The sequence below is a fragment of the Fulmarus glacialis genome, unplaced genomic scaffold, assembly GCF_000690835.1.
Source record: "Fulmarus glacialis isolate BGI_N327 unplaced genomic scaffold, ASM69083v1 scaffold16960, whole genome shotgun sequence".
Classification (NCBI taxonomy): Eukaryota; Metazoa; Chordata; class Aves; order Procellariiformes; family Procellariidae; genus Fulmarus; species Fulmarus glacialis.
Window position 1 is genome coordinate 3,804 of NW_009188476.1, and position 13,081 is coordinate 16,884.

Here is a 13,081-nt window from a genome sequence, read left to right on the forward strand (position 1 = left end):
TGTATTTTTTAAAAGTGAAAAACATTGATATATTACAAAAAAATGGTCCTGTGACTCTTAGGCCATTACTCTAACTCTTGCTTATGCAAGCAAATTTAAAATGTAGCTTTCTTATTCAAATGTTTTATTTTATTGGAAGAAGAATGGATTAATTTTTAATAGTTTTGACAATCTGACCAACAGGTCCTTTTATCACAAAATAAGTGCATATGGGAAGCTTTGGATGCAGTATCTTGCTGGGTCTAAGTAATCTACAGCCCTGAAGACAGAGACTATGTGTGCTCCAAAAGTGTGCAGAACAGTTATGCGATATGGCAAAGGCAATGAAGTTTTTCCAGAAGACAATTCTGTATTTTCACCACTGCCTCAATGCATGTCTTTTAGTATTTATATTAGAAGAATATGCTAGAATTGATCTGTTCATGCTTGTTGGTTCTTCTAAGTGCCTTCATAGACCTACCCTGTGTAGACCAATACATGTTCAGAAATACCATTTACGTTGTAATGCTTCACTTTTTCTAGGTTACTTCAATAATTGAATAAAATGGTTGTTTTCAGTTTTCCTTTGGATTTAGTTTTTAAGTATTTCAGTTGTAGGGTAGACTGTGGAGAAGCAGCAAGCAAGCCAGGACCTCAGCAGAAGAGGAATCTGCAGAGCCTTTATGTAACACTCCCTTCTCAACACAAAGCCAAACACAATGAAAAAGTCATATTTGCCAACTCAGAGCTAATCAGAACAATTTGTCTATTTTCCCCAACTTCATTTATTTAAAGAAAAATGATAATTCATTAGAAGTCAGAATTCAATTTCCTGTTTTCTTTCAAAACAGTAAAGTAATACCATTTCAAACAGCATGCCAGAGTTGTAGAGTTGTACAGAGTTCCTAATTGTACTAAGTACACAAGAGACTAAAAGCTTTTATCTGTTCATCTCCCGACTTTCCCCAGTCTGTGGTCCGTCTTGGGATCAGCAATAATCGCCTGAACTGCTACAATCGCTTCATTAATTTTCGTTTGCAGCTCTCGGAGCTCCTCTATATGCAGCAGTCGGAGAATTTGGGCAGCTTCATTGAGAACAGCATCTGGGTGAGATGCAGAAAGAGAAGTCGTATCAAGCATTTTCATCTGACATGAAGGTCATAAGAAAAGCTTAACCTAAGTCAGTGCTCTGCACTTCATTCATGCTTGTGGTTTTCATGCTTGAAATAGGGAACAACTTTCCCTGCTGCTAGAGAGGGACAGGGTGCTCTGCAAAACCTCGCTCAGCTTCCTGCAGCCCTCGCAGTACTCCACACCCAAGTCGTGTCAGTATGAAGCCTTGAGTAGTAATTTAGGTGTGCATGGGGCAAAAGTGAAGCCAGACTAGTGGAGTCCCAGGTCATCTGGCTATTGTTTTACAAAACAATCTATCAGGTCATGCCAGCTTGCGCTGCCTCCAATTAGATTTTAGGTAAATTAGTTCTAGGTTAACAGTTGGACTTGATGATCCTAAAGGTGTTTTCCAACACCTAAGCAATTCTATGATTCTACAAAACACACGGAAGAAGCACAGAGGTCCTCTGCTGGTAGAAGCAAGATTTACAAGACAACAGTAATGAGATGCATTCCTTCTGCTTGCAAACGTGGCTGCCGTTAAAAGCTGTTATTTAAACATTACTCTAAAACAACATATTCCACAGCTAAGATTTATGCTTTTCTGTTCTAAAACAAAATGCTCAGGAGTGCTTGTAAATAACAAGCTGGGAGGGAGCGATTCTTTCCACTACAGGCTTTTTTACTGTACACATTATCTACATATTTGACAGTAATATACTTTGTTAAACGTCACTATTTAAAAGTAACACTAAGAGGACTGCTTACCTCCTGTGTCAAAACCAAGAATGTGCTTTTCTAAAGCAACAGGCAAACCCTTTAAAAAGAAAAAGCATGTTCAAATGTAATTAGAAGTGTCATTTTGCATGTTTGGAAAATAAAATCAAGTACTATAGCAGGTAACTCTGGAGGAGAATACACAAGTTTTGCTTATAGAGACATGTGTGACAACTTCAAAAAGTCATCATGCTGATTAAATGAGTGCCCTTGTGCCCTGAAACATCAAACCCGGAGCATTAATGAAGAAAAATCTTCATGTTTAATAATCCCCCTACTTGTCAAGCAAACCCCATTGGATACACACTGCCCACGTTCAATCCTTAAAAGGCTAACAACAGTACTGCAAGAGAATACCCAATCCAGCAACATCGCTACCCAGACAAACAAAAAGCATGCACAAACTAGGCTTTCTTAGAAACTATTGCCTTTAAAGAGCTGCCAGTTTTCAAAGCACTGGCTGATTTGAGAGTTGTAAAAATTCACTGTAATCAAGTGAGTTTCTCAAGCACTGAGCTCGCAACTTCCATCAACGTCCCCAGAAGCATTTTCTCAAGTGTTAAGCTTAGGAATAAAGCTAAACATTCAATTTTCTAAACACTTGCTCTATTAAGACAGTACAAGGAAAAATTTTATTAGTGGTCATTTATAAGCATTGCTCTCTTTCCTTTACCCTCTTCAGCTGTGGAGGAGCAGTCATGCTAAACAATCACTCACCATGTTTCAACATCCACACAAAATTAGATTTAAACAATGCAAATCTTAGAATTTACTTTTACCACTTCTATAACTTTTTTCAACATTTGCCTTGCATGACAAAAACATTTGGTTCAATACCATTAGTTTCTACAATGATGGAGTTGTAAACCTTCTAAACAGTGAGGATTTCTTTTAGAGGCTTTTATACACCTGTAAAAAAAATTCTGAGTTGATCAAAACACAAACTAAATACAAAATGCTGACTGAAACTAACTCTAATACCCCATTTGCAAAAAGTGGTTCTTTTCCACAGCCTTTACAGTAAAATGGATGTTCAACTGCAATCTTAAAAATACATCTGCATTGTTAAAATTTATACAGTTTGTTGTTAAGAATGCCACTTCAAACAAATTCTAGCAATATCAGACTTCATACATATACTTTTTAAGAAATCAAGTTTACGCTTAAGGCTGCAAAGACCTCATTGCCACTCCAGTATTTTCTCAGAGCCACAGAAGCAGCAAAACATCGATTCAGTCAGTTCTTTGTAGATTAACTCCCCAGGGCCATTCCAGGCACCTCCAATGCTGAATGACCGCAGTGGCACCTTCAGAGGTGGTCTTTTGAGACACCCTGGTAGCGCAGCATTACTTACCCTGCCTTCCTCCCACCACCCCGTATGTTAGCTCCTCTTTGGCTGGTGGAAGCTGCCTTTGACAGAGCAGCAGACTGGCCTTTCCCAAGCCCCATAGCCCGTAGCAGGGATCTCGTAGCAGGCGCTGGGCTAGACAGGCACCCACTGCTGCTACAACTACAAGAAGCATATGCTCATTTGCACAGCAGCTTCAAACAGGGAAAGAAATGAAGAGCACCTTTAAATCTGTAACTACACAGACTACTCCACTTCACAGCCTCATTCCCCAAAAATTTAATTTAAAAATGCTGCACAAAACACTTGCAACAGGCCTGACCACTGCAGCCATCTCCCCTGTAACTGGAAGTGTCAACAGGAAAAGTAGATTCTCTGGGAGTGGGAGGAAAAAAGAAGTTTCCAGATTTCAGAGTAGGGGGAAGAATATACCCATACGTGCTTTCACATATGCCCCAGGTGTAGCCTTTGGGAGCATCCTGAAGGGCATTTGTTGTACTTGATCCCGCCTAGGATACACTCATCAGGCAAAGAAAGCCCAGAAGGACAGCCTACGAGTCTGTCAGTATAAATCTGAATCCTGTCTAGACACTGAGTACATTGAATTGCCAGCCATTCAAAATATAATCTAAAAAAAAAAAAAAAAGTCATGTCTTATCTTGAAAACCATACCTTGACAACGTAACAAGATTCCTCCCCCCCCCCATTTTATTTGGTACATTTAAACCACAGGCACAGCAGTGTTAAGTGTCCTCAGCATAGTCCTTCAGTCAGAGAACATGTCTGTATCTATTTCATTTTTTCTCCACTCTATCTTGATATTGCCAAGAATGCAACTCATGACATTTTGGATATTAAGTCGTCTGCCGTGCAGCAGTCAGACATTTATAACCTGTGTCCAGGGACAAGGCTTAATACACAAAGTGTCACTGGCTAGCATTTTGGCCATTAACAAGCCAGCCAAAATCAGAAGCAGAGGTTTATTTTTCTTCTCCTTCTATCCTGCAACCCAGCTATCACCTTGGCTTTTAAGATATTTTCTTCATTCATCTGGTACATTACAATGTTGATGATTGCTGCTGGCACAGATAAAGCTGTTTTCCTGCCTCCAACTCCCTGCCTTTTCTCCGCCTCACTTGAAATTTAGCATTCCTAATGAGAATACGCTCCCAGTGACATATATCATATTCAGTGACACAGTGACATTTCAACCTAAGACCTGATGACACTTTGAAGACCTATGGAATACGAACCATTCTTTGTCATGAAAAAAATTCACTTCTCTTCAAAGAAGCTAGTTCTGCTAAACACACAGAAAAATCCCATTTTGATCCCTGCATGTCAGCTGCGCAGCTATGTAAACAACAACTAAACCCAGCTTTTTAGTAACATTAGTTATAGAACCTAAAATGAATACAGCAGTCTCAGCTGCTTTCATATTTTCCTGCTCTTTTAACGGTTTTTATGGATATACAGGACCAAAGCTTTAATTTACTGTTCCAACGCTTCTGGCAATTACTGCACTGCAACTCAGAGCACCTGCGATTGCCACTTAGTAAACACCATAAGCAGTGTTATGATAATAAATAAAGCATGGACTGTTCCGAGCAGCTGCCAGAAGAGATGAAGGGACTTGCGCTCTTTGACCAGATCCAGTCGCGTTAGCAGGGACACCTCATACACCTGCAGGGCAAGAGAAGCTGCCTTCCCTGGCTGCGCCCAAGACCTGCTGCACCAAATGCCAGAGAGAAGAGCTGGAGAACTGGGGTGTTTAAGAGATGACAATATGAAAACCCACAGTCATTCCCTGGAACATCTTACAGACAGCTTGTGGTTAGAAAATCATTCTGCAAAATCTGAGGTTTAAGTGCAGAAGTTTCCTTCACCATTTCTTTCTTTGGGGAAGGAGGGAGGAGTTGGACGTCCAACATCCCATTCCTTAAACACATATGAGGTATACATACGAAGCAAAACACTCCATACAAGGAATGGTTCAACCTGTTTATGCAGCCAACGCTGCCAATTCCAAGGAAAAGCCAGGTCATACATTTCTTCTCATACTGTAGGCCTGCTGCACTGAACAGTAAGGGTAATCCTCTAGCAAATACGAAGATAGGAGAACAGCTATTTACATGATATATCATACAGGTACATATATTTGTATTCAGCCAAAACAAAGAGAGCTTTCTATACGCTCCATAATCCTCTGGGTCTTTTAGAATCAGGATGGTGAAGATAAAGGAAGTTTCCACCACCCTCCTAAGTGAAGTATTTAAACAGAAGTGGTTTTGACTGAGATGGCATACATTTATGCCTTTACTCGATATGGAATAATTAACACTAGACTCATGCAGTGTATATACAAACCTCCTTGGACTGACTGGCCTTCGCTATGGCATCCTGCGTCAAGCGTTCTTGAACCAAAATGCGAATTGCCTAGGAAAAAGATTTAAAGGCAAGAGTAATTAATTTATGTCTTGATGCATTTCTCAGCAATTCCAAGGGAAAAGGAGCCAACGTTATAACCTAGCATAACCTCAAACCAACAGTTTTGTGAAAGACATTTTGGAAAACTCTTTCAGACCTTAAACCTTTTCAAACAGCACTATTCTTTGCAAGTAGTGTCTTACACAGGTGTAGTCTCTTGGCTGTGGGAAGGCAGCTTAAACAGAAGAGACAAGGACATTACACTACTAATTTCAGCCACTACTGGGGCAGAAACTGCAAAGTACTAGGAACAGTCAAGAAAGCTTGAGATTTCCAGAAGGAGCTGATCGCAATCCCAAAGTGGCAGCACCATTTTTTTTTTTCTGAGATCGCACACCTTTAATGCTGCAGCAATAGAGCTTCTTCAGGAAGGAAATCCTGCTATCGGCATCTTTAAGTAGGTGCTGAACCACTTCCACATGCAGAAAAGCCTGGAGCAAGGCTACCCACCCAGGTTTTAAAGAGACTGAGAGCAGAAAGGAATTATTTTTAGACACAGGAACAAGAACAGCCTTGATTTTAACAATCCTGCTGCTCATCTGTTTTTACTGGCTCCAGTACATAGCACGAAATCGTATTGGAGCTATCAGTTACTGATACCTACAGCTGTAAACGCCTCTAAAAATAACTGAAAGAATACCATGCAGGCAGACTTCCACCAGAAAGAACTGGGTCTGTCAAACACATTCCTCAGACTTCCCCTGATGAGTAGCCAAATGTGACAGAAGCAGTCTTACTGCTTCATGTTTCTCCCCCAAGATTTCTCTCATTTTTTGGTCATGATTAAAAGTTGAGAGGCAATACTAAAAAGTTGCCACTGAACACTTCTAGAAATCTTTCTAACTGAAGGGAGTAGCCTGGACAAAAGAGTGATTTGATGAGGATTTTAACTTTAAACTCCAGCAGTGAAACCAGACCCCATATAAGAGAATTTTCAGTGCCTTTTGCATTAGAAAAAGGATATCCAACTGTGTTACATAGATGCTTTCTGATCAACTTGCCAAATTCAAATTAATAAAATGGGACTCCAAATATCTCTCCGCTTACTCTGGCCAAGGTCTGGCCAGATGTCTGTGGCGTGCTTGCACCCTTTGGCCTTCCCTAAGCATCCATTCCAGAGTGTCCAAGCCTGAATAGGGATCATAAATTCTCCACTTGCGCACTGCAAACCTGCTTACTGTGAATTAAGAGTTTCACTGGCACATTCTAATACCATCAAACCCTGAAAACTAGAATTACTGTTGCTCACGTAACATAAATTGCCATTGCAGGAATCTATTCTCACTGTAATTAAAAGCAAGAAAATTCAGGCTGGTGGTTAAGAGTTCAAAGGCTATTTTGGGAAGGCAAAGGAAGATACCATACTGGAGACAATGAGAAAGTAGTAGATAGGATAACTGCAGACGGTTAATTCCTTAGGAAATCACGATAATATGATAATACTTTTTAAGTATTACAGACTTACACACACTATATAAACTTCAATACCCATGGCATTTAGTTTCTCCAAAATAAATTTAGCAAGTATCACAGCTTCTGTAATGGATGGACATCATTGGTTTTTTCAGTGAAATGAGTTTATTTTAGTGCCAAACAACACTAAGCTTATTTCCGTATTATGACATGATCAAGTGGGAACTCAGGATTGCTACAGTCTCAGTAAACACAGTACCTAAAGAATACAGTACAGGTTCAACCCAAAATTTACAGATAACTACGGAGTTCCACCACTAAGTCACAAATTTTATCAAAGTCATAAAAAAGATGCTTTAGAAAATTCATTAGCCTATTTACTGCATTTAAAAGCCATGATTAGTTGTCAAGACTAAATTAAACTGACTTCAGCAATGACAAGAAGTAAACAGTTCATAGGACCAAAAAAGGAGGAGGTAGATTTTAACTGTGGCTCCTCCCTAGGTTGTCTGTTTTAAAACATCCTTTGCATCACTTAGCCTCTATGTTTTCAAGTTTCTCTTAATTTCTAGCACTGGAATACAATCTTCTCTTTTGAGTGTGTTCCTCAATATTTCTGAGGTTCATGAAAAACACATAAAGCAGTACTTCAGCTAATCTAGAGCACTTCAAATTCTGAACAACAGTTCTCAGTGCTGGAATTCCAGGAACTCAGTACAAATGAACTGTTTATCAAGATAATTATCCCTGCGTTAATTTCCGTGATTTATACTCTGTGTTCTTATCTGCTTGAAAAGGCACATACAAGATGAGTTTTACTTTCTATTTGTGCCTAAAAAGTCTTAGTTATCAGTAACTCTGCACTACAAGCTATTACACACATACCAGCCACCGGGGAAAAGAAGGAAGAAAGGAGGTCTGAAAACTGTGAAACTCACCTTAAGCATTACCAAGTAATCATCATGTCGCTGAATTTGAAGCAGATTAGCTAAAGCCATCACTCCAGCCTTGAAATCAGGATTATTAACTGTAAAAATAATCATCATCATTAAAAACAAATGCTAGTTTAACTGGCTCCAAAAGACAGAATTGGCTTCCTGACTCCACGGTATCGGATTGCTCTCAAGGACGAGCAAGGCCATGGATACACAGCAGTGAGCAACCACTGAGTCTGGCTACAAAGCAATCAAAGTGTGCACCAGGCTTCATAACCAGGTTGCAGAACACCATCCAAGCACAAACAGCATTGTTTTCAATGCCAAACACATTGCATATGTCCTACCGCACAGGAAACCTGCGTTAAGTCTTTAAAAATGAAGCCAATTACACGAAAGTATTCTCTTTTATAAATCTTTTTATCACTGCACAGCAGAACTGTGCCTGCTGGGTGAGGGCAGGACGAATCCCTAGCTGTCTTTTTGTAGAAGGAGCAATGGGAGAAGACTTGGGGGATTTAGGGCTAATGTTAGTAGCTATTTTCCACCACTTCCACTTATTGTGAATGTACTTAGCATTTAAAAAAATTAAAATGATTATGAGAGGTACAGCTGGGAAAGACCGATCCAATGTGTAATACATGACAGTATTAAAGTAAACAGTCTGCCATCATGTTTCCTTAGCTTTTTTTTTTCCCCCCAAAGATATGTTAGAGTCTACAGTCAAAAGGTATCTTGCTTCTTCACCCTAACCCACAGTAAGTACTCATGTTTTACAGAGCTCTCTGCAGAGCTGTTAAGGTCAATACCCTTCAGCTGCTTCCTCATTGCCTGTTAAGAGCTCTCCCAATTTATTCATATCTGATCAATTCTCTGAGCACCTCGTTCTGCTGGGAAAGATTCTCCCCTCTGCCCTTCCCCTTTTTCCCAACAGGAAAAGCTCTGCATCAGTTCACATCCTGGTACCTGGAATTCACATGGAGCAGCAGTTCCTCCTTCCTTGAGTAGAATACAGACAAGTGTAAACAACTCAAAAAGTAACTCTCAAAACAGTGTTCACAAAGAGGTAGTTTGAGCCAGCAGTAAAAGAATATATAAACCCTGCATTCTTAAAGCTTTAAATGGGGCTTTAAAAAGTTGTATGTATCTCAGTACTGTAACAACTTAAAATCTGAAGAACAACACACATTCACGTACGATGTATCCGTACAGTAGGTTGCTGCACACTTACCATCCAAGTTAATCAGCGGTTCTGCGTTTTTTGCTGTATTGTCAGTATTTTTCGCACCATCAGGGGTAGAATCCTTGTACTTATCAGCTGTTAAATTAAGAAGCAAACATGAACACCGTTCGAGCTAATGACAAAAAAAACTAGCTAAAAGTTTAGCTGTAGTTTGCTATAGGTGTATTTTTGTGGTGTGCTAATTGCCCAAGAGCCTTCTGGGCTTATACACTGATGTTCTGGAGCTCCCTACTAAGGTCCCCAGAGGCTGCCATTCTAGTGAGCTACCCTAACAGCTCCCATCTGCAGAGAGCTTACATGCTATTCAAGAGCAGCATCAGAGCATGCTCCACGCTTATGTAGGGCATTATGCTCTTGATTAAGGTCCTTCCTACAGTCTTCATCCCAGAAGGCTGAACAAGCTGCACCTTGCAGTTCTACCACTTTTAAAATCCATCAGTTCAACTAGTATTGGCCCTCTGCCTCAATCAGCAGCATATGTAGGGCTCAAGAACTACAGACTGAAGTTGGTTTTGATCAGCGAGTAAAACATTTCCAGTGAAGGCTTTGTTTTAGAGACTGCAGCGTTCATCTACAACCACACAGGGGGTTTTTCAAGCCTTTTGAGGATGGCACCTCCTGGATCCTCCATCTTCACGTACCCCCCGAGTCACAGGCAGCTCATTTTCTCCATCATGAGGGACTGAGAACCAGCTCTACAGATTGCAGGTACTTATATCCCGTCCCCGTTTTGGGCAGAGCTCAGCCCTGCAGGAATTCAAGGTAATGGGAAACAGTACTCTGGCTATTATTATGTTTGCCACCAGTAATTACATTTGTATCTGCACTCTCACTATAAGAAAATGAAACTGCTGCCGACTGTAGAGATTTAACTTAACTTTTTCATAACCTTGCCCTAGTTCCCAAGGGTTCACGAGCTGCTCCCTGTGAAACAGGGGTCTAAGAATAACTTATTCGAATAAATGTAGTACTAAAGAAAATGCATTTAATACACTTTAGAGTAAGTTCTCATAAAGGCAATCCCACAGGGAGAAGGACATAAATATACACAATGGGGTTTGCTATATCCAGAAATAAAGTAATAAATGCAAGTATGCTACTGCACTGTCCCATGGGAGCTGAAGAGAAACAGTTCACATCCGAATATGGTGCAAAACCAAGCAAGATGAAATTATGTTTTGGTTTTTTTTTAAGAAAACAATATATACTTTTGACATTGTCTTAATTTGACAAATACTTCATAAAATTAAATAGAAAACCACATTTCCCTACCATTTTGAAAATATTAAATATATTCACCCATACCATTATCTCCATACTCGAGCCTAACCGCTAAGCCAAGAAGCCAGTCCACTGTTTCTTGTCGTTCTTGCATTTTGAAAGGACAGTTTACATCTTTCATATACTGCGGAGTAGAAAGAGAAAACAGATTGACCTGTATGAATTAACTAGGAGCACAGAACTGTTTTGTAAACAGTCACTTTCCCACAGACCTTACAGTTGTTAGAAGATAGTTATTAACAGAAAGCATCCCTGTGAAACATCCGGCTGTGGCATCTGATCCATCTGAGACATTTTAGAGTGCTCCAATCCACCACTAACTCGAGTCTGCCATTTAGTAATGGCACCTGCTTTTTAATGAATGTTATTCATTGTCAGACTGCAACCAGAGAAACCGAAATACCCCTTTCTTTGCTCTCTGTTCATTTTACACAGTAAGTGGAGGCAAGGGAAAGGCGAAGGATAGAGAACAAATTACATAAAAAACTTCCTGTGTAAAGCAGAAGGGAGGAATGATGTTACCTAAGGCTTTCACAATACTGGTATCAGAGAATTCGGAGGGACAGCAGAACTAATTTTCCATTCCTTAGGGATTGTGTACCACAAGAGAAGACAAAACGTGGCTGGGACACTGTCCCTGCTCTTCTGAGGCCAGAACACAGGACCCAGCCCAGCCTGCTGCCAAGACTCCCAAAGCCCAGGATATAGTGACATTCTGCTGTGCCCCTTTGCTGGAGGGAGAGAAGCGCCACACAGCCTCTACTCCGGCAGCAGCAGCACTGGAGGGAAAGGGCACCAGGGGCTGGAGAGGAGGCCGGGATCCCCTGGCAGGCACACAGAGAAGGACAGTCTGACCAAGCCAAGAAAGATACCACTGATATCACAACACCACCAGCTGCCAGTAGTTCTAATAGCTCGTACATTTATGTGTGTGGCATTAGAATGCTTTAGGCTCCCGCCTGCAAAGCACGAGCACTGCAACTCCAATCCTCTTGGGCAGTGAGCAAGGCCAGCGGTTCCAGGGGGAAAAAAAAGTGAGATGAATGGGCACTGAGCATTACGGAGCAGTGTTTTCAGCTCCTCGCAGGGCCATTTTGAGAGAAAGGAAATGGGAACCAAGAGGGAAAGCTCGACAGCCCTATGGCGACTCAAAATGCTCACGAGCACGCAGGAGATCACTCACAAAGTGATGGCTGCTTGCCATGCTTTGCGCTAGCAGTGGAAAATCATCTGAAATAACAGGAGGTGCAGAGATGAGCTGCAGTAGCTTTCTTCTACACGCTTGCAAAGCCTACGAATGCATTAGCCTAATCCATTTTCCTTTTGGTACATAAGAATCATTAATGCAGAAAAAGCTGTTCATCTGTAGTCAACTTTCCTTCTACTTCAAGAGCTAAATCAAATCAGGCAAGAAACAGATTAGGATGGATACCACCTATTGCAAAAACACAGCTGAGTGAAAATTGCATACAAAAAGTTCTACCATCTTAATAACTCCTACAGTCTGGCTTCAACAATATATTTAAATTCCTAGAAATGTAAAAGTTCAGAGACAAGACAAATATTCAGAGTAATTTACATTCAACAACTACAGCAGCTATTAATCATCATTTACATAAGACATCCTTATAATTTAAAATTGTGTTCGAAAGAACAAAATACCTTTTCAAATGATTTGGGCCAGTCATCACTGTGTATGTTTCTTAAATTCCCTCGGTCTTCAATTTTGTAATGTCTGATTTTCTGGTCTTCGAGCCAGACAATAAAATTTCTGAATTCTGTTTCATCTGTCAGGAGAAGTAAACAAAGCAAGAATTAACCAGTATCTTAAGGGCAAAAACAAGCCCTTAAGTTTTGACCCAATTCATACAAACAAATACTGGTGCCCCTGAGCGCTTTCATATCTTACCATAAAGAAAGACACCTCCAACACTAAAATCATGTATTCCAGGATAACCTCTGACCAAAACTCAATACTGAGTGTTTTTCATTTTTCAAGTCACTTCGAATTGGCTATGGCTGACTGACTACACTAAAAGACACCAACCAACAGATTGTTTTTATTGGGAATATAGTTATAACTTAGTAAGTGAAGAAGGAAAGGTGAAACAATGATAGAGAAATTCAGTTCCTAGCCCTGTTATCTGGACAAACATGTTACATGTAGCAGTAACCCCCCGTCTCTTCCAAAGAGCAACACACACAACTCATGACTGCGCAAAGACATTTTCTTCCTTCACTGTTGACTCAACTTTTCTTGGTTGTTGACCCAACATCTCATTATTTGGGAGCTGGAATTCCACAATACAAAGACTGTGGTCCAAACAAAAATATTTGTACCGGACAAAGCAATTAGCCTGCACCTGCACGTCAGTGACAGAATTCATTTCTGGGTACAGCAGATCACAGCTCTGGGGTGTCACCAGCCCCTCAAAAACTGGCTGTGATATTTTGGCCTTGGATTAGCTTTAATATCGCAAGTTAATGAATTTAATATTCTCCTCC

At 40.4% G+C, this 13,081-nt stretch overlaps 1 protein-coding gene across 1 annotated transcript; it reads right to left on the reverse strand.

The window, feature by feature from the left end:
• Positions 1–740: 740 nt before the first annotated feature.
• LOC104077582 (chromosome unknown open reading frame, human C14orf166) lies at positions 741–12,373 on the reverse strand (the record flags this gene model as incomplete). Its single annotated transcript, XM_009578868.1, has 7 exons — positions 741–1,082; positions 1,861–1,909; positions 5,585–5,653; positions 8,056–8,144; positions 9,284–9,370; positions 10,601–10,700; positions 12,239–12,373. Coding segments are annotated over 7 exons (684 nt in total), but the record flags the coding sequence as incomplete, so codon positions are not given.
• Positions 12,374–13,081: the final 708 nt, after the last annotated feature.